A 26831-nucleotide genomic window follows, 5' to 3' on the forward strand; every position below is an offset into this window, starting at 1 on the left:
GTTGATTAGAATGCAGAGTGAAACGAAAAAACAAACCATTATCTCTATATAGCTTCCTTCATAATGCAAATATATAATATTTTATATTAAAAATATTTCATTTTATTTTCATTCCAATAGGTCATTTAAGGATAGATCTACTTAGAAAATAAAATGGACAGGTATTTGCCAGTCTTTCTAAGACCATGAAAGAAAGGGAACAAGATCTCTCCAAGATGCTACTATCACTAAAAGCTTGGTCTGTAAACCAACACCCAGAGTTGCCCTCACACTCCCCATCCTGACTCTGACTCCCAATTTCGAAAGATGACCTTGGTGTGACTAGCATCTTGGGAGGAGGAATTCCAATCCCTTCATACTGAAACTGGTGCCTGCAGCAGCAGAGTGACCTTGGGGATGCCTTCTGGGTCACCTGCCCCTCCCCCCCACCCCCCGGCCAGGTTCACAGTTCACGGTCCATCTCCCCTTCCCAGCTGCACCACCCACCATGGTCACCAGTGCAAAACCATGTCCCATAGGACCTTCCAACTCTGGCACAATGCTCGGTACAGTTGAGACGCCAAAAAAAATCTTTATTCAGTGACAACACCAACATTACCCTCTAAGATGGGACACCCTTCCTCAAGCAATATTCTCAGGTAGTCTGTTGATCACTCAAGGTTTCCATTATCCAGACCTGTAGGTCAACGTAGAGGCAGGGGTGTAACAATTGCATCTCGTCCCTTTTCCCTTTCCTTGGAAGACATTACAGTCTTCTGGATAGGGTTAAAACCTTTCAGAGAAATCCTGAAAATTCTGCTGCCCAACCCAGGGTCTCCTCTGGACAACCATGTGCTGACATCCACAAATCCACGGACAGATAGGACCCATGCACTGGGATAGGACCCATGCACTGGGATAGGGTGCTTTACTGTCAAACCACTGAGCTATTCCAGGGCTTTTAGAAGTTAGTGTGTATTTGTAGTATTCCTAACTGTGAACAGAGCGGTGCTTTGATGAGAGACAATCTACCAGTATCTCTGTCTCTAATGGGACAACTAAGACCACTCTGTCACATTTCGACAACTGTGAACAGTAGCAAATGAAGTCATCTAGCTATGATGAGAAAATAATCTGCAAAACTGTACTGTGCTAACATTAGGCAACCAAACATCAAGTTTTAGAACAAAGTACATGAATTCTGCCCTCACACCTCCAGAAGGTAGAGCACACAGGATAAGCACTTCAACAAGGAACATTTAAAACAGATAATATCATTAAGACTGTAAGTACATTTTGAAATGTATTATTTTTCCTTGATAAGTCTATCATGTAAATCTGTAATTAGGGACTTCTAAAATAGCTAACTTTTTTTAAACACAATATGCTGTAATTGTCTATTAAGTCAATGAGTACTTAGGGACTCTTAAAAGTGCTGATTACTTGCTCGCTAGATTTTGGAAGAACAAGTACTAAACTCTCCTTACAAAATTCTCTTTAAAATAGACTGAAATTGAAAATGTGCTGTTACCTGGCTAAATTAATCTTCCTTTTTTCTCAAAATGACATCTATCCATCATCATATTTATCATTCCGGATCTGGACTATAACTGCATTAAGTGTCATTTTATAATCGAAGTGAATTTCCATCTCCAGCAGAATAAAACTTTTCTAGTTCCACAGGGTCCCAAATGTTCATCAAAGGAGACTTTAGTAATCATTCAGTTCCTACTGCAGATTTCAGAATTTTATCTCCCTTAATAAGATAAACAACGTACCAGGCAATTTGGTATATTTACACGTCATTCTGTTATATTTATACATCTGCTGTGTAATGAACCAAAAGGAAAATGAGCTATAACCTTTATCAAATTATGTTCTATTGTGCTTGTTTACGCTTAACAGTTAAATAAATTAGCAATGTTCACAAGGTCTTTAATATAAATTATAATAAAGGTTATAGCTATTATTATTGTAGTTTGTAATACTATTCTATTAATATACAATTTAACTTCATAATAATGCTATGTTTGATTTACTTTGTAATCAAGCATCATAATTATGTCCAAATATAAATCAAACAGAAGCTAAAGAAAGAACAATGACAAAATTATTTAGACATGGAAGGCAGCTAGGAAATCTTCTTTTTCTGCCTGTCAACTTCCTATTCATGAAAGTTCTCTTTGTTAGTAGTGGGAGTATTTTGGCCTATATCTCTGCTACTAGGCTTGACTGACTTAATTCCACAGCTACTACTCAAGAATTCACTCCATAAAAGTTGCAGGTAAGAACCCAAGGAGGGTTCATCTAGAGATGCATGCTTTGGCATAAGTGATTAACCAACTCTTACAGAAATAAACAGGTAAACATTTATTGGAATCCAGACACTAGAGAAATGCTGACAGACATGACACCCTTCATCTCTCCACTTGTGAAGCTTATAGTACTGACAAAAATCAAGGAAACAGACCATTAAAATAACTACATATTACGGTATACACTATGGAGGAGAGGAAGTGATGAAATGGGAAGTAGGGGTGGTCGTTCTTTAGATAACGTGGCCAGGGAAGGCTTTTCTCCTAAGAGACTATTTGAGATGAATTCTAAAGGCTACAAAAGTGTCATTTATTAAAAGAGCAGATAGTCCATTCTGGACAGAAACAACAGCATATGCAAAGGCCCCGGGGTGGAAAGACTCTGTGTTCAAGAAATTGAAAGAAAGGAGTGGAGACGATGAGAGGTGAAAGGAAGACTAGGAGGTCAGAGGTGTATGGACTCACATTCTTTCTTCTTGCTTTTCCTCCTCTGTTCTCATTGCCCCCCTCTTCAGCTAGCACGGGATGGGCATTTATTTATTAACGGGAAGACCCAATATGAGGCTGGGCCAAAAGCCAGCCTTTTGCGTCCTTTGGTATATGAAGCGGTGGCTCCACATCTCTAGGAAAAGATCTCATGTGGCAGGAGGGGAACAGAGCAGTGGCTGGTGGCCAAGTTAATGAGCCGAAAGCCATACTTCTGCTTTGACACACCCTGTGTGGGACCCAGAAGGGACCCATAAGTTCTTCTATACCTCAGTAAGGAGGCACAGGGTCTTTGAGAGCACTGGTAGGTGAGCAAGACCCTGGCATCAAGATGCAATGTCACACAGAGCAAACAGCTGGGACCACATGACTTAGGGAAGTGTCTTGAGGCGTCAACCTGGCAGATTCCTAAGATTCCTCCCAGGCCCCACAGGGATTCCTCCTAATGGAAAAGTAAGGCTCAGCCTTTTCCCTAGAAACAGCTGCACACCCTGCAAGCTGCTGACCATCACGAATAACATGCTGTTATTGTGGGTATGCGGCTGTGCTGCCGTGTAATCTATTTTTGCTTTTTGCCACCCTCTTTGAAGACCATCATGCTTCCCACAACACTGCTAATGCTGCAAAACAGAGGCTGCTGTCCCCTCTGGACACCCGGACTCAGCACTGTGTAGGGTTTGGGCAAGCCAGGAAGCACATTCCGACCAGGGCCGGACACCTACCTCTGTCTCTAATTGGCCCTGCAAACCACTGCACCCACACCTGTGCATGGTAGGTTGGGAGGACTCTGTCAGGTTTGGGTTTTACAGCCACATCTCTGGTGACTCCCAAGGAGAAAGCACTTTTTCGAGGTTTGCTTAGGAATTCATATTCCTGAGAATATGAATCCAATCCTGTCCTGCATCTACTTGTTTTTATATCCACGCTGAGAGCAGCTCTGTTCCCCTCAAACTTGTGATGGACAGTATTCCTGCCACAAATGTTGAGGCCAGCTTCGTCCGATGGGATGGGCACCTGCACGGCGGGTCCGCACCCTGGAGGGCTGAGTGGTCTGTCTTGTCACTCCACACCCCCACCAGCACTTGTCCTTGTGTGGCGGTTCTTTGCCATTTCAGAAAATATACTTCGCATGTACCCTGGTGAGAAAAGTCTATTAGCTACCAAGTGGCACATCCACACCTCACTTGTTAAAAAAAAAAAAAAAAGGTTCTTTTTTGCCTCCAACTCTATCTACCTAATTAGAGGCATTGGGGCTTGTCATATTTTTATGTTATTATTTTTATTCCTATCTTAAAACATTAACAAAGCATCTCCATGCAATCAAATGTTTTATTCTAATTCTGATTTCTTAGAGTGTTTAAAACAAAGGCTGAAGGGGCAGGAAGGGTGAAGTAGGGCAAGAAGGATGATGTTTATACAATGTACAAAGTGAGGCAAACAACAAGCAAATTGGACAAATATGCCCTGAAGGCCCAGCCCGCATGGACGACACAGGCTGAGTCCTCCCAGCATGTGGCATGAAGGAACATATAGTCCAGGGGCAGGGGAGGACACAGGGCCACAGCCTGTGTGGACAGCCTGCTGTGCTGGCCTATTGGCTCATTATATTCTGGACTCTTCTTCAAGTATTTTCTTTTCTTTTCTTTTTTAAGATTTTTAAAAATTTTTACCTATTTGCGAGAGAGTGAGGAGAGAGATCACAGAGGGAGAGGAAGAAGACTCACCACTGAGCAGGAAGCCCGATGTGGGGCTCGCTCCCAGGACCCTGAGATCATGACCTGAGTGGAAGGCAGATGCTTAACCGACTGAGCCACCCAGATGCACCTACAAGTATTTCTTTTTTTTTTTTTTAAGATTTTATTTATTTATGTGACAGAGAGACAGCCAGCGAGAGAGGGAACACAGCAGGGGAGTTGGAGAGGAAGAAGCAGGCTCCCAGCGGAGGAGCCCGATGTGGGACTCGATCCCGGAACGCCGGGATCACGCCCTGAGCTGAAGGCAGACGCCCAACGACTGCGCTACCCAAGCGCCCCGCACCTACAAGTATTTCTGACATGCATTTACCATCTGCAAGAGCTGTGAACATTCCATGGAGCAAAGGTGAATAATACGAAGACCCTGCTTGGGGGATCTTGTGGTCTAAAAGGGAAACAAGCCATCCATTCACTCACTCATTCATTCAGTGGCTGTCTCTTGAGCTCCAAGTCTGCATTATTCTGTGGGGGTGATACAGACTGTGCCATGGAGGACCAACAGCAGGATGACATCCCTGTCACCATGGGAGAGGAACTCTAGTAATGGAGGAGGGGTGAAGACAGAAACAAATCCACATATTATACCATGCTGGCCTGTGAAATCTGCCATCAAGAAACACAAAGGCATCTGAGGAGCTACAGAATGGCAGGGCTGTTGCCTGTGGATGCTTGAGTAAAGAAGCCATCTCTGGGAGGGGACACCTGAACAAGGGACCACCAGGGGCAAACTTCGGAGGGCCTCCAAGTTGGAGGGAGTAAGCGCTCTGGAACAGAATGCACTCTGTGTGAGATGAGAAGCCACTGGAAGGTTCTGGGCTTGTGAGGGGCAAGAAACATGTTACTAACCCAACAGAAGACAGGATGAAATATTGTAGAATGGTAGGGATGGAGACAATTCATCTTGGGGACATCACCCAAAGTTTGAGAGAGGAGGTGATCCTTATCTGCAAAGGACTTCCTCTGCTGCCCAAATGCTAGCAGGTAAGTACTAGGCACAAGGAATGCAGACCCTACCCAGAGGCAAGAAGCTGTAAGTGTAGACTAAAAAGAGAGGTAGAAGGAGAGGTCAAGAAAGCACCATTGCTAAATCAGGGATAAAGGAACGGAAAATTGGGCTTAACAGAGAGGCTCAGGTGAGAACCAGTTTATAACCATTTGGTTTGACAACCACAAAGCTAGCGAACAACTCCATAAAAATACTTTAATTTCACCTGTGGTATATTTATGATTGTGATATTGTGATTTATAATAAGAAACATATACTTAGTCTTCCCCCATGTCTTGGCACAGAGCTCCTAAAACCCTTGAAATTGCCTGTGATGAGAGCAATAAAGGTGCCTTTTGTTATGTTAATGTGTGAGTTTTGGAAAGCACAGAAGACTAGAGGCTGGTTGCCAGTGGAGCCAACCAGTGATTAGAGGGTTGGAACTTTCGGGTGCCACTCCCCTGGCCCCACTTCTGGAGAGGGAAGAGGGATCCAAGATTGGGTTCAATTACCAATGGGCAATGATTTAATCAATCATGCCTATGTAATGAAGCTTCCATAAAGGACGAGGCTCTTCAGAGAGCCATCAGACTGGGAAACAAATGAAGATATGGGGAGGGTGTCTAGTCAGGAAAGAACATGGAAGCTCTATGCCCCTTACCCCTTGCATCTCTTCCCTCTGGCTTCCATTCCTGAGTTACACCCTTTTATAATAAACACACAATCTAGTAAGTAAAATGTTTTTTCTGAGTTCTGTGACAGGCTCTAGCAAATTAACTGCACCCAATGAGTGGGTCATTTGAATTATGACCAATGGCCAGAAGCCCAGGTGACAAGCTGGACTGAATGTTTGCCATCTGAAGTTGGGGGGTGCAGTCTTGTAGAACTGAGCCCTGAATCTACGAACCTTATGCTATCTCTAGGTAAACTCTCAGAATTGAGTTGAATTGTAGGACACCCAGCCAGAGTTGGAAAATTGCTTGGTGTGGAATAAAAACCCCACACATTAGAATTAGGTGAATTGCAATGTACTCAGTTTTTTATTTTAAAGAACTGCAAAGTTCTTTGGTTGAGATAATGGGGCTTATAGGGTCTGCTAATCTTAAATCTAAATCAATAACTCTAAATGTTTTGAACTGTCCTAAATGTTAGTTAATATTCACTCAGAGATCAGCAGCCCTTTTATGGACAGTACAATTGTTACAAGTACCTAGAAAAAAACACACTGGTTGCATAAGTTTTAGGAAATAAAGTCAACTCCCAATTTTCTGCATCAATGAAGAGAAATGGTGATATGGGAAGCAAACGTGCCTGCATGCTTCACCTCAATCCTGCTACTTCCTGAAGGGCCACTGTGTGTCAGGCAACTGAAAGCAGCCATTAAGATATTTAATTGCCCAAGTCCATAAGTGCCAGAGGTAAAGTAATCTGCCCAAAGACACAGAGTCAGTCAGACAGAATGAAAATTTAAATCCAAGTTTTTCAAACTCCAAAGTCCATCATCTTGCTTCTCAAATTTGGTGAATTTCCAAACCAAGAACTGTTGGGCATCCCATTGCCCAATGGAGTAATCTGTGGGTAGAATATTCACAATATAAAAGAAATGAGGTCTATCTAAAGAAATTTAGCATCAAATGTGACTGGGATTACAGTTTCCAAATGATATGGCTAACTAAAATGACTGCCGAATAGCAATTCTGTAGATGACCGAGGTAGACATAATTTTTTGGTTCTGATATTTTTATATCTTTTTAAGGACATTCAGGGAATGCAAAGCACAATGGAAAGATCTTGACAACTTATGCTGTATCGTAGGTATTTCATTTTGATCCTAACTGTAGACACAGTTCACCATGAAGGACTGACTATACATCAGATAAAATACAAATTATGTCCTCACAGCATGAGAAAAGGGGAGTTTAATCTGACAGTGAAATAGAGGGTGAACTGCAGGTGAGCATCTGTGGCTGGGAGTGGCAGCTAAGAGGAAATCCTCCCCCAGCCATACAAACTGGTATTCTTGCCATCTGAATGGGGTCATTCAAGTTTTCATTCTCAAGGGGCTTTTCATAGTTACCTTTTCAATAACTTATATTAGGCCTTAGAGACTGAATGCTATGAATTATTGAATATTATGGTCTTGGCAAAAATATACTGTACAAACATTTTTGCAGAAGCTTGGGCTATGACATGTATTATATCTTGGTTCAATTTCTGCAATGAGTATAAATATACTGATTAAATGGCATTAAAAAATGGAAACAGAGCATCCGGGTGGCTCAGTAGCTTAAACATTCGACTCTTGATTTTGGCTCAGGTCATGATCTCAGGGTTGTGAGATCAAGCCCCGCATTGGGCTCCATGCTGAGTGGGGAGTCTGCTTGGGATTCTCTCTTCCTCTGCCCCTCCCCCACCCCTCTCTCAAAAAAAAAGAAAAGAAAAAAGAAATACAGAAACAAACTAAAGTGACTATCACTCACTTAGAAAAACATAAAATTTTAATAAATTCTAATAAAATTTGCATGACAGCCAACAAATTCTAATTTTACTTGTGCTTATGCTATTTCCATCTCTAAAGAGGCCACCATGCTCCCTCCACTGGTTCAGGTCCTCTGCTCTCTTCTGGACCTAGGTCAACACCATTCTAAAAGGCCTGGCTGGACTGGCCCCATGTCATTCTGCTGTGTCTTTAAAACCACATTTAGGAACATAGCAATGGACATTCAGTTTTTACTCATTCTTAGGCAGCTATATGATTTTATTTTGTTTTATACATTTGCAAACTACATCTCTCTCAAACATAAATTTGAAACTCATGGAAGAAAGAAAAAAATTGTATTATATGTATTTTTCTTCCTTTGTTTCCAAAGCATTTATTATAATACTGAGCTACAAATATATTGTAAAAGAGTCAAGAGAAAAATCTTCATAATGAGAAATGGATGAGAATAATAGATTAAAAAATGGTCTTCCTCATATTTTCTTTCAATTGCTCTTATTTTCACAGAATACCACTAGTGCACAATCTGCAGTGATACTTCTTATAAAATTTCACTAAAGCAAATCGATAAAATAGATAAAGTTCAAGTAGGGTTCTGCCTCCATAAAATGGTAGAGTAGATTAGATGATTTCTAGAATTTTTTTCCAAACACCAAACTCTGAGTATTCTTTGCAATGTTTGATCTATAAACCTATTATATCACATATTATAAAGTACTGAAGGCAATTGTTGAGTCACATAACTATAACAAAACATATGACAGTTAAAATATCTGAAAATACCTTAAAATACTTGCAAATTAACGTTGGCAAGAAACTTTATTTGCTCATATTTGAGAAAATGTTGTGTGTGGTTTTATAGATCTACATACAAGATATAATTACTTGATCTGATTTTCAAAGATCCTGGGCATTACAAGTTTAGTTTGAATTATATGAGTAAATAAGATCAACCCTTTGACTTAATGTAGCACTCAGCAATAAAAGTTGATTTGAGGTGCTTGATTGTACAAATACAATCCATAAAAGACAGGATAAGAGCCAAGATGTCACGTGTAATTCATACTGTGGAGCAAGTGCTCCTGCCAGCTTCTCACCACACAGGTATTTGACACCAACAGTAAAGGAAGCTAAGATATGGAGGAATGCATAGAAAGGTGATGTCTTGGCTTCAAAGTCTTATGAGGCCAACGGTCAAGGCAGTATCTATGAGTAATTCCATTCAGTATAAATGAAGTAATTCTGCTTTTGGACGTGGAGGTATGGCAGTGAGCAAAGCATAGATTGCAAAGTGCCTTGTGCACATGCAAAGGAGGCTGGAAGACACTGGATGCCAACAAAGAACTCTAAGAGAATGAGCACTGGGTGTTACATGCAACTGACGAATCACTAAATTCTACCTCTGAAACTAATACTACACTATATGTTCATTAAATTGAGTTAATAAAAAAAGAATGGAGAAACATAATGTCAACTTTACTTCAATAAAAAAAGAATGGAGATCATAAGGTTAGATTTGGGTTTTACACACTTAGAGGAAAGAAATCAAAAAAGATAGTCATGAAGCTGTTGCAACCATCAATGTTACACCCTCACACTTTGTTTTGTTGACTACCTAGACCAACCATTTGTTTCTAGTTCCAGTGGGGAAAAAAATTCAGTGGTAAATAAAGAAGTAACAGAATAAGTTTTGGAGTAGGATTGTGTGTGTGGGTGTGTGTATGTGTGTAAGAATATTTTTGCTTTAACAATAGAGGCATGGATGATATATATTGATCCATATTATAACCATGTTTCAAGTATTTAAAAATTAATAACACTAATGGTCCAGATATAAACAATTATAAACCATAGTGTCAACCAAGCAACATCTAATAAACCATATTAATGATGATTTATCCACAAATCTATAACAGAAAAATAAGCACAGCAGTAAAAGAATATCAAGACCAACTGAAGGCAGCCAATTCTCCCCAATTATAGGGATTCCGATTACCTAAGTGTGAATACGCAAAATGGGAATTGTGTAATATTGCCAAGAACGTATAGAAGTCAAACTTAAGAAAAACTGACAACTAAAGATATATATATTTTTAAGATTTTAATTATTTATTTGAGAGAGAGAGAGCACAAGTAGGGGGAGGGGGACAGAGGAAGAAGCAGACTCCCCACTGAGCTGGGAGCCAGATGCAGGGCTCAAACCCAGGACCCTGGATCACAACCTGAGCTGAAGGCAGACACTTAACCAACTGAGCCACCCAGGCACCCCAGACAACTAAAGTTATTTTTTAAAAGCCACATCAAGATAGGTGGGAGGGGCAAAGAAGTGGTCCAGACAGGACCCACACCCCCAGCACAACAACCCACAAGCAAGAAGGATATCACAAACATGGAGGTCATCTCTGAAGAGCAAGAGGTTCAAGTCCTACATCAGGCACCCCTGCCCTGAGGACCCTACACCAGGAAAAGGAGCCCCCATAATGTCCAGCTTTGCAAATCAGCAAGGCTTAATTAACTCTAAGAGAGCTGAAACCCATAGGAAACCAAGACTCTACTCTAAAAGTGCATGTGCACAGCATACTCACTCTGAGACACAGCACAAAGGCAATAATTTAAGAAGCTCCTGAACCATACATGGAGATTTACTGACTAATTTTAGGACATGTGCCACACGGGCAGGAATCTGTAGGCACTTTCTCCAGGAACAGTAGCACAGAGGAGGTACCATTTTTCTTACTCTCCTTCTACCATGGTGACTGACAACTGGCAGGTGCCATTTCTGACACTGTCCATCAACTTTGCTAGCACTACTTATCATGCCCTGGTGTTCCCCTGCAGGTCTGCCCTGACCAACACGCCCACCCCAGAAGGTGTCCCTCCAAACCAGCTCCCACCCTGCCACATTGGCAGGCAGCCTCAACTGGGGACACCCCTGAAATACCTGATTCTGGTGAGCAGGGAGGATTGTGTTTCTGGGCCCCACAGGATACCTTCTAAATATGGCCACTCCTTTAAGACTGAGAGACATAGCTGACCTACCTAATACATAGAAATAAACACAGATAGGTAGGCAAAATGAGGAGACAAAGAAATATGTCCCAAGTGAAAGAACAAGACAAAACCTCAAAAAAAAAAAAAAGAACTAAATGAAAGAGATAAGGAATCTACCTGCTAAAGAGTTCAAAGTGATGGTCATAAAGATACCACACTTGAAAAAAGTGGATGAATACAATTAAAATTTCAAAAAAGAAACAAAAAATTGAAAAAGAACAAATTAGAGCTGAAGACTACAATGAATGAAAAGAAAATTACACTAGACAGAATCAACGTCAGATTAGAGGATACAGAAGAATGGATCAGCAATTAGGAAGAGAGGGTGGTGGGATTCACCCAAGCTGAAAAGCAAAAAGAAAAAAAATTAAAAAAAATAAGAACAGTTTAAGGGACCTCTGTATGAACAATTAACATTCACATTATGGGGGTCCTAGGAGGAGAAGAGAGAGAAAAGGGGGTAGAAAACTTACTTGAAGAAATAATAGCTGAAATCTTCCCTAAACTAAGGAAGGAAACAGACACCCAGGTCCAAGAAGCACAAAGAGCCCCAAACAAGAGGAACCCAAGGAGGTCCACACCAAGACACATAATAATTAAAGTGCAACAAAATTAAATTAAAGAGATGATCTTAAAGGCAGCAAGAGAAATCAACTAATTACATACAAGGGAACAATCACAGACTATCAGCTGATTTTTCAGCAGAAACTCTGCAAACCAGAAGAGAGTGGCAGGATGTAGTTAAACTGAAAGGAAATAACCTACAATGAAGTATACTCTACCTAGGAAGGTTATCATTCAGAATTGAAGGACAGAGAGTTTCTCAAACAAAAGTTAAAGAAGTTCATCACCACTAAACCTCCTTACAAGAAATGTTTAAAAGGACTTCTTCAAGCAGAAAAGAAAAGGCCATAAGTAGAAGAAAATTATGAAAGAAAAATTTGTACTGGTAATGCAAACATAGTAAAGGTAAATTGATCAAATACTAATAAAGCTACCATGGAGGCTAAAAGAAAAAAGTAGTAAAATAAACTATACTTACAATAATTAGTTAATGGATACACAAAATAAACTATGTCAAAAATACAAAACATAAGTGGGGGGAGTAATCAGCAGAATGTGTTCAAATTTAAGTGACCATCAACTTAAAATAGACTGCTGTATACATGAGGTGTTATACGTGAACCTCACGGTAACCACAAAACAAGAACCTATAAAACATACACACACAAAAAAAGGAGAAAAAATCCAAATATAACACTAACAAAAGTCATCAAACCACAAGGGAAAAGAGCAAGAGAAGAAAAAAACAGAGAAGTGCTATGAAAACAACCAAAAAATGATTAATGAAATAGTAAGTACATATCTTTCAATAATTACCTTAAGTGTAAATGGACTAAATACCCAATTAAAAGGCAAAGGGTGTCTGAACGGACAAAACAAAACAAGATCCACCTATAAGCTGCCTATGAGAGACTTACTTCAGACCTAAAAAACATATAGACTGAAAGTAAAGGGATAGAAAAATATATTACATACAAATGGAAATGAAAAGAAAGCAGAGGTAGCAATACCCTTGTCATACATCAGAGATAATTGGCTTTAAAATAAAGATTATGACAAGAGGCAAAAAACACTTTATATAATAATAAAGAGTTCAAACCAATGAAAGGATATAAACAATTATAAATATGTATGCACTCAACATAGAGTCGCCTAAATATATATAAAGCAAATGCTAACAGACATAAAGGAAGAAATTGACGGTAATGCAATAATAGTAGGAAACTTTAACACCTACTTACATAACACCCTACTTACACCAATGGATAGATCATCCAGATAGAAAATCAATCTGGAAACAGTGGCTTTGAACAACACATTAGGCCAGATAGACCTAATAGATACATTCAGAACATTCCATCCAAAACCAGAAGAATATACAATCCTTTTAAGTGCAGATGGAACACTGTCTAAAATAGATCACATGTTAGGTCACAAAACAAGTCTCAATAAATGTAAGAAGACTAAAATCAGAAGAAGCATTTTTTCTGAACACTAGAAATCAATTACAAGGGGGTAAAAAACTGTACATTTAGACTTAAATGTAAGACCTGAGATCATAAAAATCCTAGAAAACAAAGGCAGTAACCTCTTAAACATGGCTCTTAGCAATATATTTTTTGGATTTGTATCCTCAGGTAAGGGCAACCAAAACAAAGATAAACAAATGAGATTGCACCTAACTGAAAAACTTTTGTGTGGGGAAGGAAACCATCAGCAAAATGAAAAGACAACCTACTGAATGGGAGAACATATATACAAATAGTATACCCAATAAGGGGTTAATATCCAACATATATAAAGAACTCAGACAACCAACACCAAAAACCCCAAACAACCCAATTAAAAAATGGGTGGAGAACCTCAATAGACATTTTCCCAAAGAAAACATACAGATGACCAACAGACACATGAAAAGATGTTTAGCATCACTAGTCATCAGGGAAATGCAAATCAAAGCCTCAAGGAGATGTCACCTTACACTAATCAGAATGGCTAGTATCAGAAATACAAGAAATAGCAAGAGTTGGCAAGGGTGTAGCGAAAAGAGACCCCTCCTGCACCGTTGGTGGTAATGTACATTAGTGCAGCCACTATGGAGAAAGTACGGAGGCTCCTCAAAAAACTAAAAATAGAACTGCCATACTAGCCAGCATTTCCACTTCTGGGTATTTATCTGAAGAAAACAAAAACACTAATTCAAAAGTGATATGCACCCTTATGTTTTTAACAGCATTATTTACAGTAGCCAAATTACAGAAGCAACCCAAGTGTCCATCAATAGATGAATAAATACAGAAGAGGTGGCGTGTGTGTGTGTGTGTGTGTGTGTGTGTGTGTGTGTATAGTGGAATATTGCTCAGCCATAAAAAGAATGAAAACTTCCCATTTGTAACAACAGGGATGGACCTGGAACATATTAAGCTGAGTTAAATAACTCAGAGAAAGACAAATACCATAGAATATCACTTATATATGGAATCTAAACAAACAAAACAAAACAGAAACAGACTCATAAATATAGAGAACAAACGGGTGGTTGCTGAAGGGGAGGGAATTGGGGGAATGGGTGAAATAAGTAAAGGTGATTAAGAGGTACATATTCCCAGTTACAAAACATGTCACAGGGACGCAAAGTACAGCATAGGGTATACAGTCAATAATATTGTAATAACTTTGCAAAGTGACAGATGGTAACTAGGCTTATGATCATCATTCCGTAGTGTATATAAGTGTCAAATCACTATGTCGTATACCTGAAACCAATATAATGTTGTATGTCAACTATAACTCAATAATAAATAAATATAAATGAATAAATGAATAGAAAGGAAGGAAGAAAAGAAGAAAGGACAGAAGAAAGAAATTAAAATATTTGGAAAACTCTAGTCATACTAATTTTAGCATAATTTCAAGTTTTGTAATCCTTGATAATTCACATAATTTCATGTAAAAATGAAAATTTATAGAATATTATATAATTTCCTGATAGCCAACACTAAATCAGTACATACTACCAGCTGGGCAGTTTTTGAAGTATTGTATGTGCATTTACTCATTTAATCATTACAGATTTTTGAGATAGACACACTCATATTATTTCCATTTTCTACATAAGGAAATGGGCACAGACAGTCACACTGCTAAGTAAGCAGTAAAACTGATATTCAAATGCAAGTATTCTGACTCCAGATTCCACACTTTTAACAAGCAGGCTACACTGCCTCTAGAGCTTGAATTTTGAGATCTGTCTTAGGCTTATCAGGAGGATTTGTGCAACTCACTAACTAGCAGACTGCATAACTATGATGAGAGACCAAATGCAATGGCACTGGGAGGGAGCAGGCAGGGGTCAGAGATAGATTTTGGAGAAATTAAGTAAGAGAATCAGTAAGACTTGGTCACTGATTGTATGTGTGGGGTGAGGAAGGGATAAGAAAGGAGCAAAGTCCAGAATGACTCCGCTTAAGAAGTAGGAACTTTGAAAGCAAGTAGGAACTACAGTAGAAAGGCAAATATATTGGCTTGGGATGAAGTTCAGCTTGATCCACAGACTCTGGGATGTTTGGGAGACATTCAGTTCAAGAAGCTGGTTAGGCAGCTTCACAAAGGTGCAGGCAATGGCTGAGACGGAATGAAGAGAGCTGTCCCTGTCCTGAAATGCTGACCTGTCTCCACCTCCACTGCTACCATTCCTACTTGGGAATGTTACTGTGAGGAGGATGGATATGTGCATGTCAGTGGGGAGAGGGAGGCAGTTAACATAAAATGAGAAACATCTCTCTGACATATTGGACTGTGAAATCAGGGAGAGTAAAAAGTGGAATCAGGAAAAAACCATAAAGCACAAAGACTAACACTATCCCTCCGACACAGGACTGACCGCGGTCTCTGGTTTTACATTCTGTATATACAGACACCATGCTTACTAATGCATTCTATGTTACACTAGGACCTGTACCTTACTGATTTTTGTTTTTTTTCTGAGGCACATAGCACAACGTAAAAATGTCTGTTGAGTTATTAAGTCAGGACCTCTTCTCACTTCGGTAAGAAGTCAAGGATTTACTTCAAGGATGTAGTTAGTCCTCTTAGAGCTGAGCTTTAAGCATCATGGGGCTGGCTCAATGGAAGACAACCTCATTACCAGAATAATGTGCTAGCTTCATCCCAAGAAGCCAAGGGGAGAGCAAGACGCCAGTGAGGGAACAAAACAAACAAAAGAATGCAGTGCCTGCACATGTGTCTGGAACCAGTTATTAGTCATGTCAGCCTAATCTGATCGAAGAAATCCTTCAGACAAAAGAATAAGATATTTTGGTTCAAGGCTTATTAAAATTTAGAGTGGTTAATTTCCTCCTTAACTTTAAGTAGCTAGAAAGGGAGAAAAAAACGAAGATACCAACATAACAGAGGACTTTTTTTTCTACTAAAGTTTTTTAACTGCTGAAATTTAGAATATTTGTTTCTTCTAAAACTTTTTGAAATCTAATCTATAAAACAAAATTAACTAAGATGGAATGTTAAAAAAAATGCACTTCGGCAAAAATCAATGACACAAATTAGATGGGTTTAGACCGGGTTAAGTTTTCCAAACTAAAATGTAGAAAATAAAGATTCTTCTGGACAACACTATCAAAATAAATCTTTAATGATTATTATAAATTTTCTTTTACATAAAACATGCCCTTTGAGGCTTAACTGAATAATTAGATTCCAATGTAGCTGTAGCACTGATTAATCAATTCACCTATCTAATATTTAGCTTTAAAATACTTACAAAGACATGAAAAAATAGCATTCAGGTAGGAATTCAGGCTGAGTATTTAAAAACCAAAAACAAAGAGCAAAATACTCACGATATGGGATTTCCAGTGGATGCCCTGTTATATCACACCATCCAATCGGGTGAATGTCAGGGCTGTCTGCATCCATCCAGTAGTCATATTTGTGGTCCCAGCCATCGAAATGAACCTGTTGAATTATTAGTATTTAGTAATTAGTATTTCACTATGTCTATATCAAAATATTAGAAAACAGACCTCTGAAATCGAGCCCGAAATTATAATAATCATACAGTACAGCTGAAACAATATTTAAAATGTGCCATCAAAGAGCCTTCAAATCTAACCACCAAAGGCTGTTGTACCAATTTTTCTACGAAATGAAAGTTGGTAAATAAAAAAAAAAAAACCTGTCAGAGATTGATTAGAATTTGAAGGGATAATACCAATCCATTTTCCCAACTATGCAATACTGCAATGCTGGTGGGAGGACACTTCCTCTCCTGGTTGCCACTGCAAAAATCATGTCAGTCTGATCAACAAGAGTCACCAGTTTGACATCAGTACAAGCCTTATACTATTGGGAAATGCATGGATTTTAGAGAGAGTGAAAGAAAGCAATAAATCTCAAAATCTTGACAAACAAGGAGAGATGGAGCCACTGGAACAATGGAGGCAAAGGAGCGGACAAAATATGCTGAAGTAGTTGGATTAATAGCTATCTTGATAGCTGTAAAGGATGGTGTAAGCTTTCAGGAAACCTGAGGAAGAGATATGGCTCAGGTCCAGCAATCCAGCAAATGGTTATCACATTTTGCATTTTACCTACAAAACACACATACACACAACTCACATACATGCACACAAGTCCAAGAATAATTAAATAAAACTCTACTTCTGAAACAAAAATCACATACTTATTCCTGAAACTTACCAAATTCTATATTCTATAAGTTTCACATCAGGATGAAAGAATCAAATTATTTGTGCAGGCAAAAAAAAATAAGAATGATAATATTTCATAACTCTACTTACTCTCTTACATATTTTCTATTCTTATCAATTAAATGAAGAATCCCTTTTTCAATGTTAAAAAACCCCACAATTTTTTGAAAATCATAATTTGAATAAAAAGAGCAAATTTGCATGCATTATAATAAACCAACTGAAATGTAAGTCTGTTATGTAGGACATAGGACCAAAAAAAAAAAAAAAAAGGTAAAATTGTGCATAGTAAATCCCAAATAGAGTCCAGCATTTCTTCTCAAGATCCATCTTTCTAAACACGTGGTTCTCCAAGTTCAGTTCCCACACCATCAGCATCAGCATCACCTGGACACATGTTAGAAATACGGATCGTTGGGCCCCCACTCAACCCACTGAATCAGTCTCTCTGAAAGACAGGAACTAACAATCTGTGCGTCAACCAGTCCTCCAGATGCATCTAATATACACTGAAGTGTGAGAACCAATAATCTTAGGAATAACATCCAAAAGCATATTAAAGCCTATTTCTACCAGATGTAGGCTTCTGCCCGAGACAGATTGACCTTCCCCAGCAGTAACTATAAAGCTGGACAGAACATAGGAAGTGACTGTTTTAGACACTGGCCAACAGGCAGCACAGATATGGAATCCCTAAGTACACCTAGAGGCGCCTGACTGTCAGCCTGTGGACAATTTCCCGAGAGCAGCACAGGGAGGAGAAACATCAACAAAGCATTCGCGCTGCGCGGAGGAGACACGCATTCAGTTTAGCGCTGGTGAAGCACCTGGAAATTGGAGGACAAACACTCGACAGAACGGAGATACAGGGAAGGGGACCCCAGAAATCTTGGGGGGGGATTTGTTTGGTTTTGTCTTGCTTGCAAGACCTTGGTCAAGGGCTGCACTGTACACGCGCAAGGTGAGACAGGGTGAAGGGAAGCAGAGACCAGCTGATACGGAGCTGCAAGTAAAATGAAGAGAGCAGAGGTCACACTCTCCGGGAGAGTGGAGAGACCAGAGTGCCGAGATCATAAAAATACCTTGAGAATTTGGGACACCAAAAATGCCATATTTCTAGAATAAGAGCCATGTCCTAGAGCATTCCAGACCAGCCCAAAAAAAGACTAAAATCAGACCTCAACGAGTTTAAGAATAGTCATCAGTATTAACTGCCTGACAGAACAAACTCTACCCTTTTGAAAGGAAGACAGGTACTTCCAAATCCAAACACTGCCTCATTCATAATGTCCAACATAAAATAAAAATGTATTTGACATGTAAATAAGCAGGTGAATGTGAGCCTTACTCACTTTTTTATAAAGAGACCCTGACATGCCGCAGATGTAATTATTAGACAAGAACTTTTTAAGTAGCTATTAAAATTTGTTTAAGGACTTAAAGGAAAAAATGGTCTTGGTGAGGGAATAGATAGGGAATCTCAGCAGGGAAATGGAAACTGTAAGATGTAAACAAATGGAAATTCTAGAACTAAAAAGCAAAATATCTGAAATAAAAAGTTTCTGAATAACAAATTTAATAACAAATTACACATGGCAGAAAATGGGTAAGTGACCATGAAAACAGGTACATAGAAATGATTAATCTAAAGCACACACGATAAAAAATTTCAAAAATAAACAGAGCCTCGGATACTTGTAAGATAGAATCAATTGGTCTAACAGACATGTATTTAGAGTCCAGAAGGAGAGGAGAGACAATGAAGTGGCAATAATGGTCAAATCAGATAAATACTGAAGAAATAACATCAACAAAATCTCCTTATTTTGGTTAAAAAAAGCCAATTTACAAGCTTAAGAAAAACAGCAAAACCAAGCATAATAAATACAAAGGAAATCGGGATGCCTGAATGGCTCAGTTGGTTAAGCGGCCAACTCTTGATTTTGGCTCAGGTCATGATCTCAGGATCCTAGAATCAAGCTCCACATTGGGCTCTGCACTCAGCAGGAAGTCTGCTTTTGGATTCCCTCTCTCCCTCTCCCTCTACCCCTCCTCTCTCTCTGTCTCTCTCTCAAATAAATAAATCTAAATAAATAAACACAAACCACTAAAAATGAAAGACAAAAGAAAAAATTTTGAAAGCAGCCAAAGTACAACATATTACATACAGGGAACATGACAGGAATGTTAGCCAACTTCTCATCAGAAACAGAAAAGGCAAGAAGACAATGAAATGACATCTTTAAAGCAATGAGGGAAAAAACCGTCAACCTGAGATTTTATATCTTACAAAAAAATATCCTTCAAAAAGGAGTAAAATTAATTTTCAGATAAACAAAAACTGAGAAAAAATTCACCTATAGATTTGAACTGCAAGAAATATTATAGAAAGCATTTCAAACAAAAGGTAAGTATTTATCAGATGGAATAACAGCAATTTTGAAAAAAAATGAACAAATTTAGAAGACCTACTCTATCTGATTTCTACAATTAATATAAAGCCACAGTTATGAAGACGATGTTCTTTTGGCTTAAGGATAGGCAAATACATTATTGGAACAGAAAAGATTATATCAATTGACCCACATATAGTCAATTGCTTTTCAACAGATATGATGAGGCCACTCAATGGGGAAAGAGCAGTATTTTCACAAATGATACTGGGCCAAGTGGATATATAGATGTGAAAAAATCCAAACCAGATGATTTCTACCTCACCTCCCACATACAAACTAATTTGAAATGGACCGTAGACCTAAACAAAAAGCTAAAACAATCAAACTCAAGAACAAAACCTAAGATAAAATCTTCATGACACTGGGATATTCAAGGATTTCTTAATGCAAAAGCAGCACTACCCATAAAAGAATAAATTGATAAATTCAAATTTCATCATAATAAAAAAAATCTGTTCTTCAAAATCATCATTAATAAAAAGGAAAAACAAGCCAAGGACATTTGTAATGCATTTATCTGACAAAAGACTTGACAACCCAATAAATAATGGGCAAAAGACTTGACATGCTCTATGGAAAAAAAGGTTCATGAATGGTCAATAAGTAAATTTAAAAAATCTCAACTTCACTATTCATCAAAGAGAGCAAAATGAGACATACTACACACCCACTCATATGACTTAAATTAAATGACGGACAACATCAATTACTGGTGAGACTGTGGAGCTCCCAGAACATTTATACAATGTCAGTGGGGCTGGAAAATTGTACAATCACTTTAGAAAATGTTTTGCTACTTTATTATAGATTTAAGATGTTCCTACTCTGTGACTCCTGGCAATTACACCCAAAAGATGAAAACACAAAGCCATGTAAACAAATGTTCCTTGCAATTTCATTCAAAATGCCAAAAGCTGAAAACAACCCACATGCCCAACAACAGATGAATATCTATTCACAAGCAAGTGTAGTATCGGCATAGGATGAATAGTCACCAACAGAAAGGGACAGACTGTTTATACATGTGCAAACATGCATCAATCAAAAAGACATCATATAAAGAAAGAAGGCAGACACAAAAGAATGCATACTGCATTGTTCCATTTATATGAAGTTTGAGAACAGGCACAGAAATCAGATCCATGTTTATTTGGGAGAGGGTGGAGAGCAGAAGTGACCCCAATGGAACACAAAGGAACCTTCTGTGGTATTGGATAGGTGTCAAATCTTGATTGGGGTGGTGGTTATACAGGATGTACATTTCTCAAAAGTCATCAAAAATCCATACATAAAATCTGTAACCTTTTATCATTTGTAAATTATAGTTCAATTAAGTTAACTTATTTAAAATATTTCTACATTGCAGCTGCTATCAAATGGGGCTATTCTGATATTTTACTATATTTATATGTTGTGATGTTTCAGCACTCTGGACACAGCCAAACTGTGTAATACTGTCAGTACCAGACAACTAAATATTTAGTTGTGAAAGGCAAAAATGGTACTCCTTTCAAGAATGATGCCTGGTCTTCTGGATTTACCAATAGAAAGTTTATGTAAGCATGTAAAATGGAGTGAAGGAGAAATAGAAAATTTTCTCAAATTTTAGTATTTCATCCCACTTTCAATGTCCTTCTCTTTTCAGTTTGCAGTGCAACTGTTTATGTTTCAGAAGCAAGGAAACCACAAACAAGACAGGTCAAATCTTGCTCCAAGGAATCACATCTCTCTATTTCTATTGTATAGGGACTTGGGAATCCTACTGTGGAATTCAGGTCTAAAACTGAAGAACTAAAATGACAGTATCTTTTAAAATTTTTTGAAAGCAGATACAATGTTTTTATGTACTTTGTTCAATTTTTCCCCTTATGTTCATTAAGAAATATTAAATTACCCTTTCCAATGCTGTATGTAATTACTTATAATGAAACCATGGAATTAAAAAGAGCCCTTCCTTATCCAATGATGCAATGCTCCACTCCCCCACAAGGGCCATCTAAACTTGGAATATAAAACCAAAATCTGACCCATATACATCTTTATGAAAGATATTTTCATATCTGTGGATTTTCAGATCTCCGGAGTTGAAAATCCAATTTTAAGAATTCTAACCAGATGGTCAAGTTAATAAAGGAGATTGGCATTTTAAGAATATTTACAGAGTCCTTTCATAAGGGAAAGAATTATTTTGAAAACCAAATCATCTCCATTTCATGCATTTATGATTTTTATATATTTGGGTTTGTATAAAGCTGAGTAAACATATGGACACTTCTCCCTCAGGTTTTGATAAACTGGAAAACAAAGGTCGGCTAATTGAATCAAAGAGTCTCAAGTTGGTAAAGGTCAGATAATTGAATCAAATAGTCTCAATGATTGGTAAAATAACTTAGACATTAAAAAATTAGATCAGCATATTAAAAAAACAAGACTGCATGCCTTAGTGTAAATCCAAAGCTCTCAATCGTCTGGACTGACACAGTTTTTCTTGCTTTGCCTTATCGTTACTGTCCCTCGGCCCTCCAGCCTTACCACTATGCCTCAGCCATCTTTGACATTGCCATGACTATCGCACCATGACTTACACACTGTCAGACCTCAAAAAGCCATCAGTGGAATGAGAGGCATGGCAGTAATCATCACTCCTCACTGTTCCTTAGGGCAGCTGGAAAATAAACAGTTTTATCTAGGAACACTGAAGCTAAATTTAATGCTCAATCACAACAATTTTATTACCCTAAGTGATATTATTATGCTTGTTTGCTTCTCCTATATGGCTTTTTAAATTTGTAATTTCCACTTTAATGGTCTTATTGGATATATGTATTTTATTGTCAGAGGCCTCAAATCTATTTTAAAGGCCTATGGTGAAAAAATTATAAGCATGTAGATGATGTTAATTTATTCAGAAAGAGACTCCACTGCACCTGAACTCTTCTAGCTTTAACTGAATACATTTTCAGTTAACTAGACTTAACCTTACATTTCATTCTAGAAAGAAAAACTGAGTTTTCATATATTATTCCTGATATCTATTACTCATAGCTTTTGGTGCTAAGAAGACTATAGTAAATCTCACTTCCTGTGATGCAGACCTCTGTTGTTGGATGGTGTGGGGGATGCAGAATTAGTACTGAGACCAGACAGATGTTCTGCCGTAGGACAAGCATGCTCACATCACACCTTCACAGAAATACCACCATCATCTAAGGGCAAGAGCGCTGATATGGCAGGTGACTCACTTTAATTCTATCCTTACATATTCCGGACACAGCTGTAAAATACATACATTATCACTTAATGTCTAAAATATATTGTTTTCATAGATTCTGGAAAGGAACCTTTGAAGAGGTTTGCCAATATCCCACCACTAGTAAACGGCAAAACCAGACTTGAGCTGAGAACAGTTTATTGAGAGAACCATACAAGAATACAAATTGTGAGGATATGTGGGACTACTATACTTAAGAATCTATTGTAGCAGAGTTAAATTACATTTTTTTAAAGTATAAAAAGGAATTTGCATAATGACAACAAAATACCATGGAATAACACAGGGCTGCGGTCCAGAACTACCTATACTTCTGCACATTCATCATTAATTCTACACTGAGCCAATCTGCTCACGGGTCTATCCAGGCAAGAACAGAGGGGACGGGAACATGAAGAAAAGGAATTGTAATAGATAAGTGTAAGACTCTTAAAATTATTCTCACACATTACTATCTCCATTTTACATCAGAAGCTGATGAGATACATAGGGATCAGGAAATGTGCCCAGCATTTCCAAATCATTGACTGTGAGGTGAAACACCCCCCCAGGTCATGAGCCTGAATCTCTCTTCAGTAGTGTTGGAACTGGCGGCCCCTACATCCGTTCCTTTCCAGAGCTTCCACACCCACTCTTGGTAAATCACCTCAATTCCCTTTCCCTGCTAACCTCTCCCTAAACCCATCTGCTCTTTCAGAAATACAATTGCTTCCTTCTTCCTTTTAGTTCATTCCTATAGTAAGTATTACAAAGAAAGACATGTAATCATTAAATTGAAAAATTAACAGCTTCACAATAGCTATTCTAAAATACATTTCATTTTTTAAGGACACAACCCAAATTCAGCATATTTCTTGGATACTGGTTTTCAAAATTTAGTAAGCAAAATACCAACTATCTCCTGCCCTACCAGAACTCTAATTCAGGGGGTGGGGGATGTCAGGAATGATGCCTAGAAATTGCATTTTTTTAACCACACATCCTAGATTATCTGCACAAGGTGGTTTTTGGATAAAACTTTTAAAAATGCTTCCTTAGGGTATCCCCATGGCAACGGTTGTTAATCAACTGAACTTCCCATTAAACTCATAGTTACATCCAAGGCAATGAAGAATAACTTATTTTTTAAAACAGTCACAAATCATTTTAATTCTGTAAAACAACCAGCCCAAGAGGGATCTGGTTGAAGGCCTAATGCAGAGGACATTCAACTGTGATAAATATGTCTACATAAGTTTCCATTTCTCTATTTCTATGGTTACTGTTATAACAAATATAATTCGTTTTTCCCATAAAATATATTTTCCCCATAAGATTCCCACAAGAAATAAAAATGCCCAATTTCCAATAGAATCCCTGGGGCTTTAATTCTTGTTGAGAAATCTAAATATTTCATCAGAGTTAGGCATAATAATGGCCACATTCAGGGCTCCACAGCCCCATGTCTGTGGTTAATATCTTGGGAAGAAAAACCTCCTTCATAAGCAGTGTGAGGACACAGTCTCAAAAATCAGTTTATGGTGATAACTAACATAAATACCTTTATAAGCTCTGTCGTAAGATTTAAAATGTGTTAATCACTGAAATGACATATGCTACCATCCATGGTGAATATAAAAGCCATTTTCTTTCTGGTTATTCACCAGGCTGTGCTCCCCTCCTCTTCTGTTCGGGACACTGGTCCTCACAGCGGACACTGTTTCAACATGCACTCTCTGTTTGTCCTGACATTCCAAATTTCCCCTTTGGATCTGGTATCAAATCATCAATGTTTTTCTACTAAATCACAAATTATTCATACTCATTATTTACAAACCACCAACACAAAAAGGACTTTAGCTGCTTACATTAACAGAAGGTAGTATTTCTAAATACGAACAGTAGGACATAAGGCATGTGAAAAAGAAGAGCTGGTTATATTTTGAGGGACCACATAATTTATTGCCCAAATGGGATATTTTAAAGTGTAAGAGGGAGCACTATTGAGGACACAATTACAACAGGCATAATCCCAGACTATCCCAGGTAAGCCAAAACACAGAATTACCCTTGGTAGTCTAAGGATTATTGCTATAAATAAATAATCCCTCCCCTAAAAAAACAATGGCAAAGGGAAAATATTACACAATTCTGCTTATAATATGAAAAAAAACACACCAGTTAGTCTAAAGGCCTCAAATTTTCACTGAATGGAATTCACTGTACAGACATTTATATACGGAACATTGAATAACACAATGGACAATATGATATAAGGCATAAATAATTTTGCAACTACAGCATATCTACGTGGGTGGTATCAGCAAAAACACAAATTTTCAGCAGTACTTATGAACTGAATGTATCATGAGCACTATTTCTAAATTTCTGATGCCATGGGTAGGTTACATATTTTTTTCTATCAATTCTTATAATTTATTAATACAACATCAATTTTACTAGTAGAAAGTTCTAAATTACTTGAATAAAGGAGAGTTTTTATCATGAATGGATGTTGGGTTTTGTCAAATGCTTTTTTTGCATGTATTGACATGATTATGTGATTTTTTTTAGCCTGTTGATATGATGGATTAATTAATTTTTGAATATTGAACCAGTCTTGCCTATCATGCATAAACCCTAATTGGTCATGGCATATAATTCATTTTATATGTTTCTGGATTCGATGTGCTAATATTTTGTTGAGGATATTTGCATCCATGTTCATGGCAGATAGTGGTCTATAGTTTCCTTTTCTAGTAATATTTTAGTGTGGCTTTGAATTCAGGGTTAATGCTGGCTCACAGAATGAGTTAGAAATTATTTCCTCTCCTTCTATCCTCTAAAAAATATTATAGAGAATTGGTATAATTTCTTCCTCAAATGTTTGATAGAATTCACCAGTTAAACCATCTGGGCCTGGTGCTTTCTCTTTGGGGAGATTATTAATTTTTGATTCAATTTGCTGAACAGACAGAGGCCTATTCAGATTGTCTATGTCTCTGTGTGTACATTTTGGCAGACTATGTCTTTTAAATAATAGGTCCACTTCATCTAGATTATCAAATTTATGGACAGAGTTGCTTACGGTATTCCTTTATTACCCTTTCCAACATCCATGGGATCAGTAGTGATGTCCCCTCTTTTGTTTCTGATGTAATTGGTGTTCTCTCTATTTTTTTCTTAGCCTGGTTAGAGGGTTATTAATTTTACTGATCTCAAAGAACCAGGCTTTGGCTTCCTGGCTCTCCACTGATTTCCTGTTTTCAATTTCACTGACTTTTGCTCTAATGCTTCTTATTTCTTTTCTTCTACTTGCTTCAGATTTAATTTACTCTTCTCGCTCTAGTTTCCTAAGGTAGAAATTTAGATTACTGATTAGTTTAGATCTTTCTTATTTTCTGACATATGTGTTCAATGCTAAAAATTTCCCTCTAAACACTGCTTTTGCTGCATCCCACGAATTCTGATTAATGATGTTTTCATTTTTATTTAGTTCAAAATATTTGTTTTAATTTTTCTTGAGATTTCTTCTTTGAACCATGTGTTACTTAGAATGTGTTATTTAATCTCCACGTATTTTGGGGTTTTCCAGTTATCCTTCTGTTTTTGATTTTTAGTTTAATTCCATTGTGGTCTGAGAGCAGACATTGTATGTTTTATGTATTTTTAAAAATCTGTTAAGGTGTGTTATATGGGTCAGAATGCAGTTAGTCTTGGTGAATGTTCCATGTACGTTTGAGAAGAATGTGTATTCTGCTG

At 37.9% G+C, this 26831-nt stretch overlaps 1 protein-coding gene across 3 annotated transcripts in view; it reads right to left on the reverse strand.

Annotated features, from left to right (window-relative positions):
- L3MBTL4 (L3MBTL histone methyl-lysine binding protein 4) overlaps positions 1–26831 on the reverse strand; it is a 417564-nt gene that overhangs the window by 166653 nt on the left and 224080 nt on the right. For all 3 annotated transcript variants that reach the window (XM_040632703.1, XM_008690190.2, XM_008690182.2), the window contains one exon: positions 16494–16608. In XM_040632703.1, the coding sequence (XP_040488637.1) occupies positions 16494–16608 (115 nt within the window). The remainder of the gene's footprint in view (positions 1–16493; positions 16609–26831) is intronic.

Source organism: Ursus maritimus, unplaced genomic scaffold, assembly GCF_017311325.1.
Source record: "Ursus maritimus isolate PB19 unplaced genomic scaffold, ASM1731132v1 scaffold_18, whole genome shotgun sequence".
NCBI lineage: Eukaryota > Metazoa > Chordata > Mammalia > Carnivora > Ursidae > Ursus > Ursus maritimus.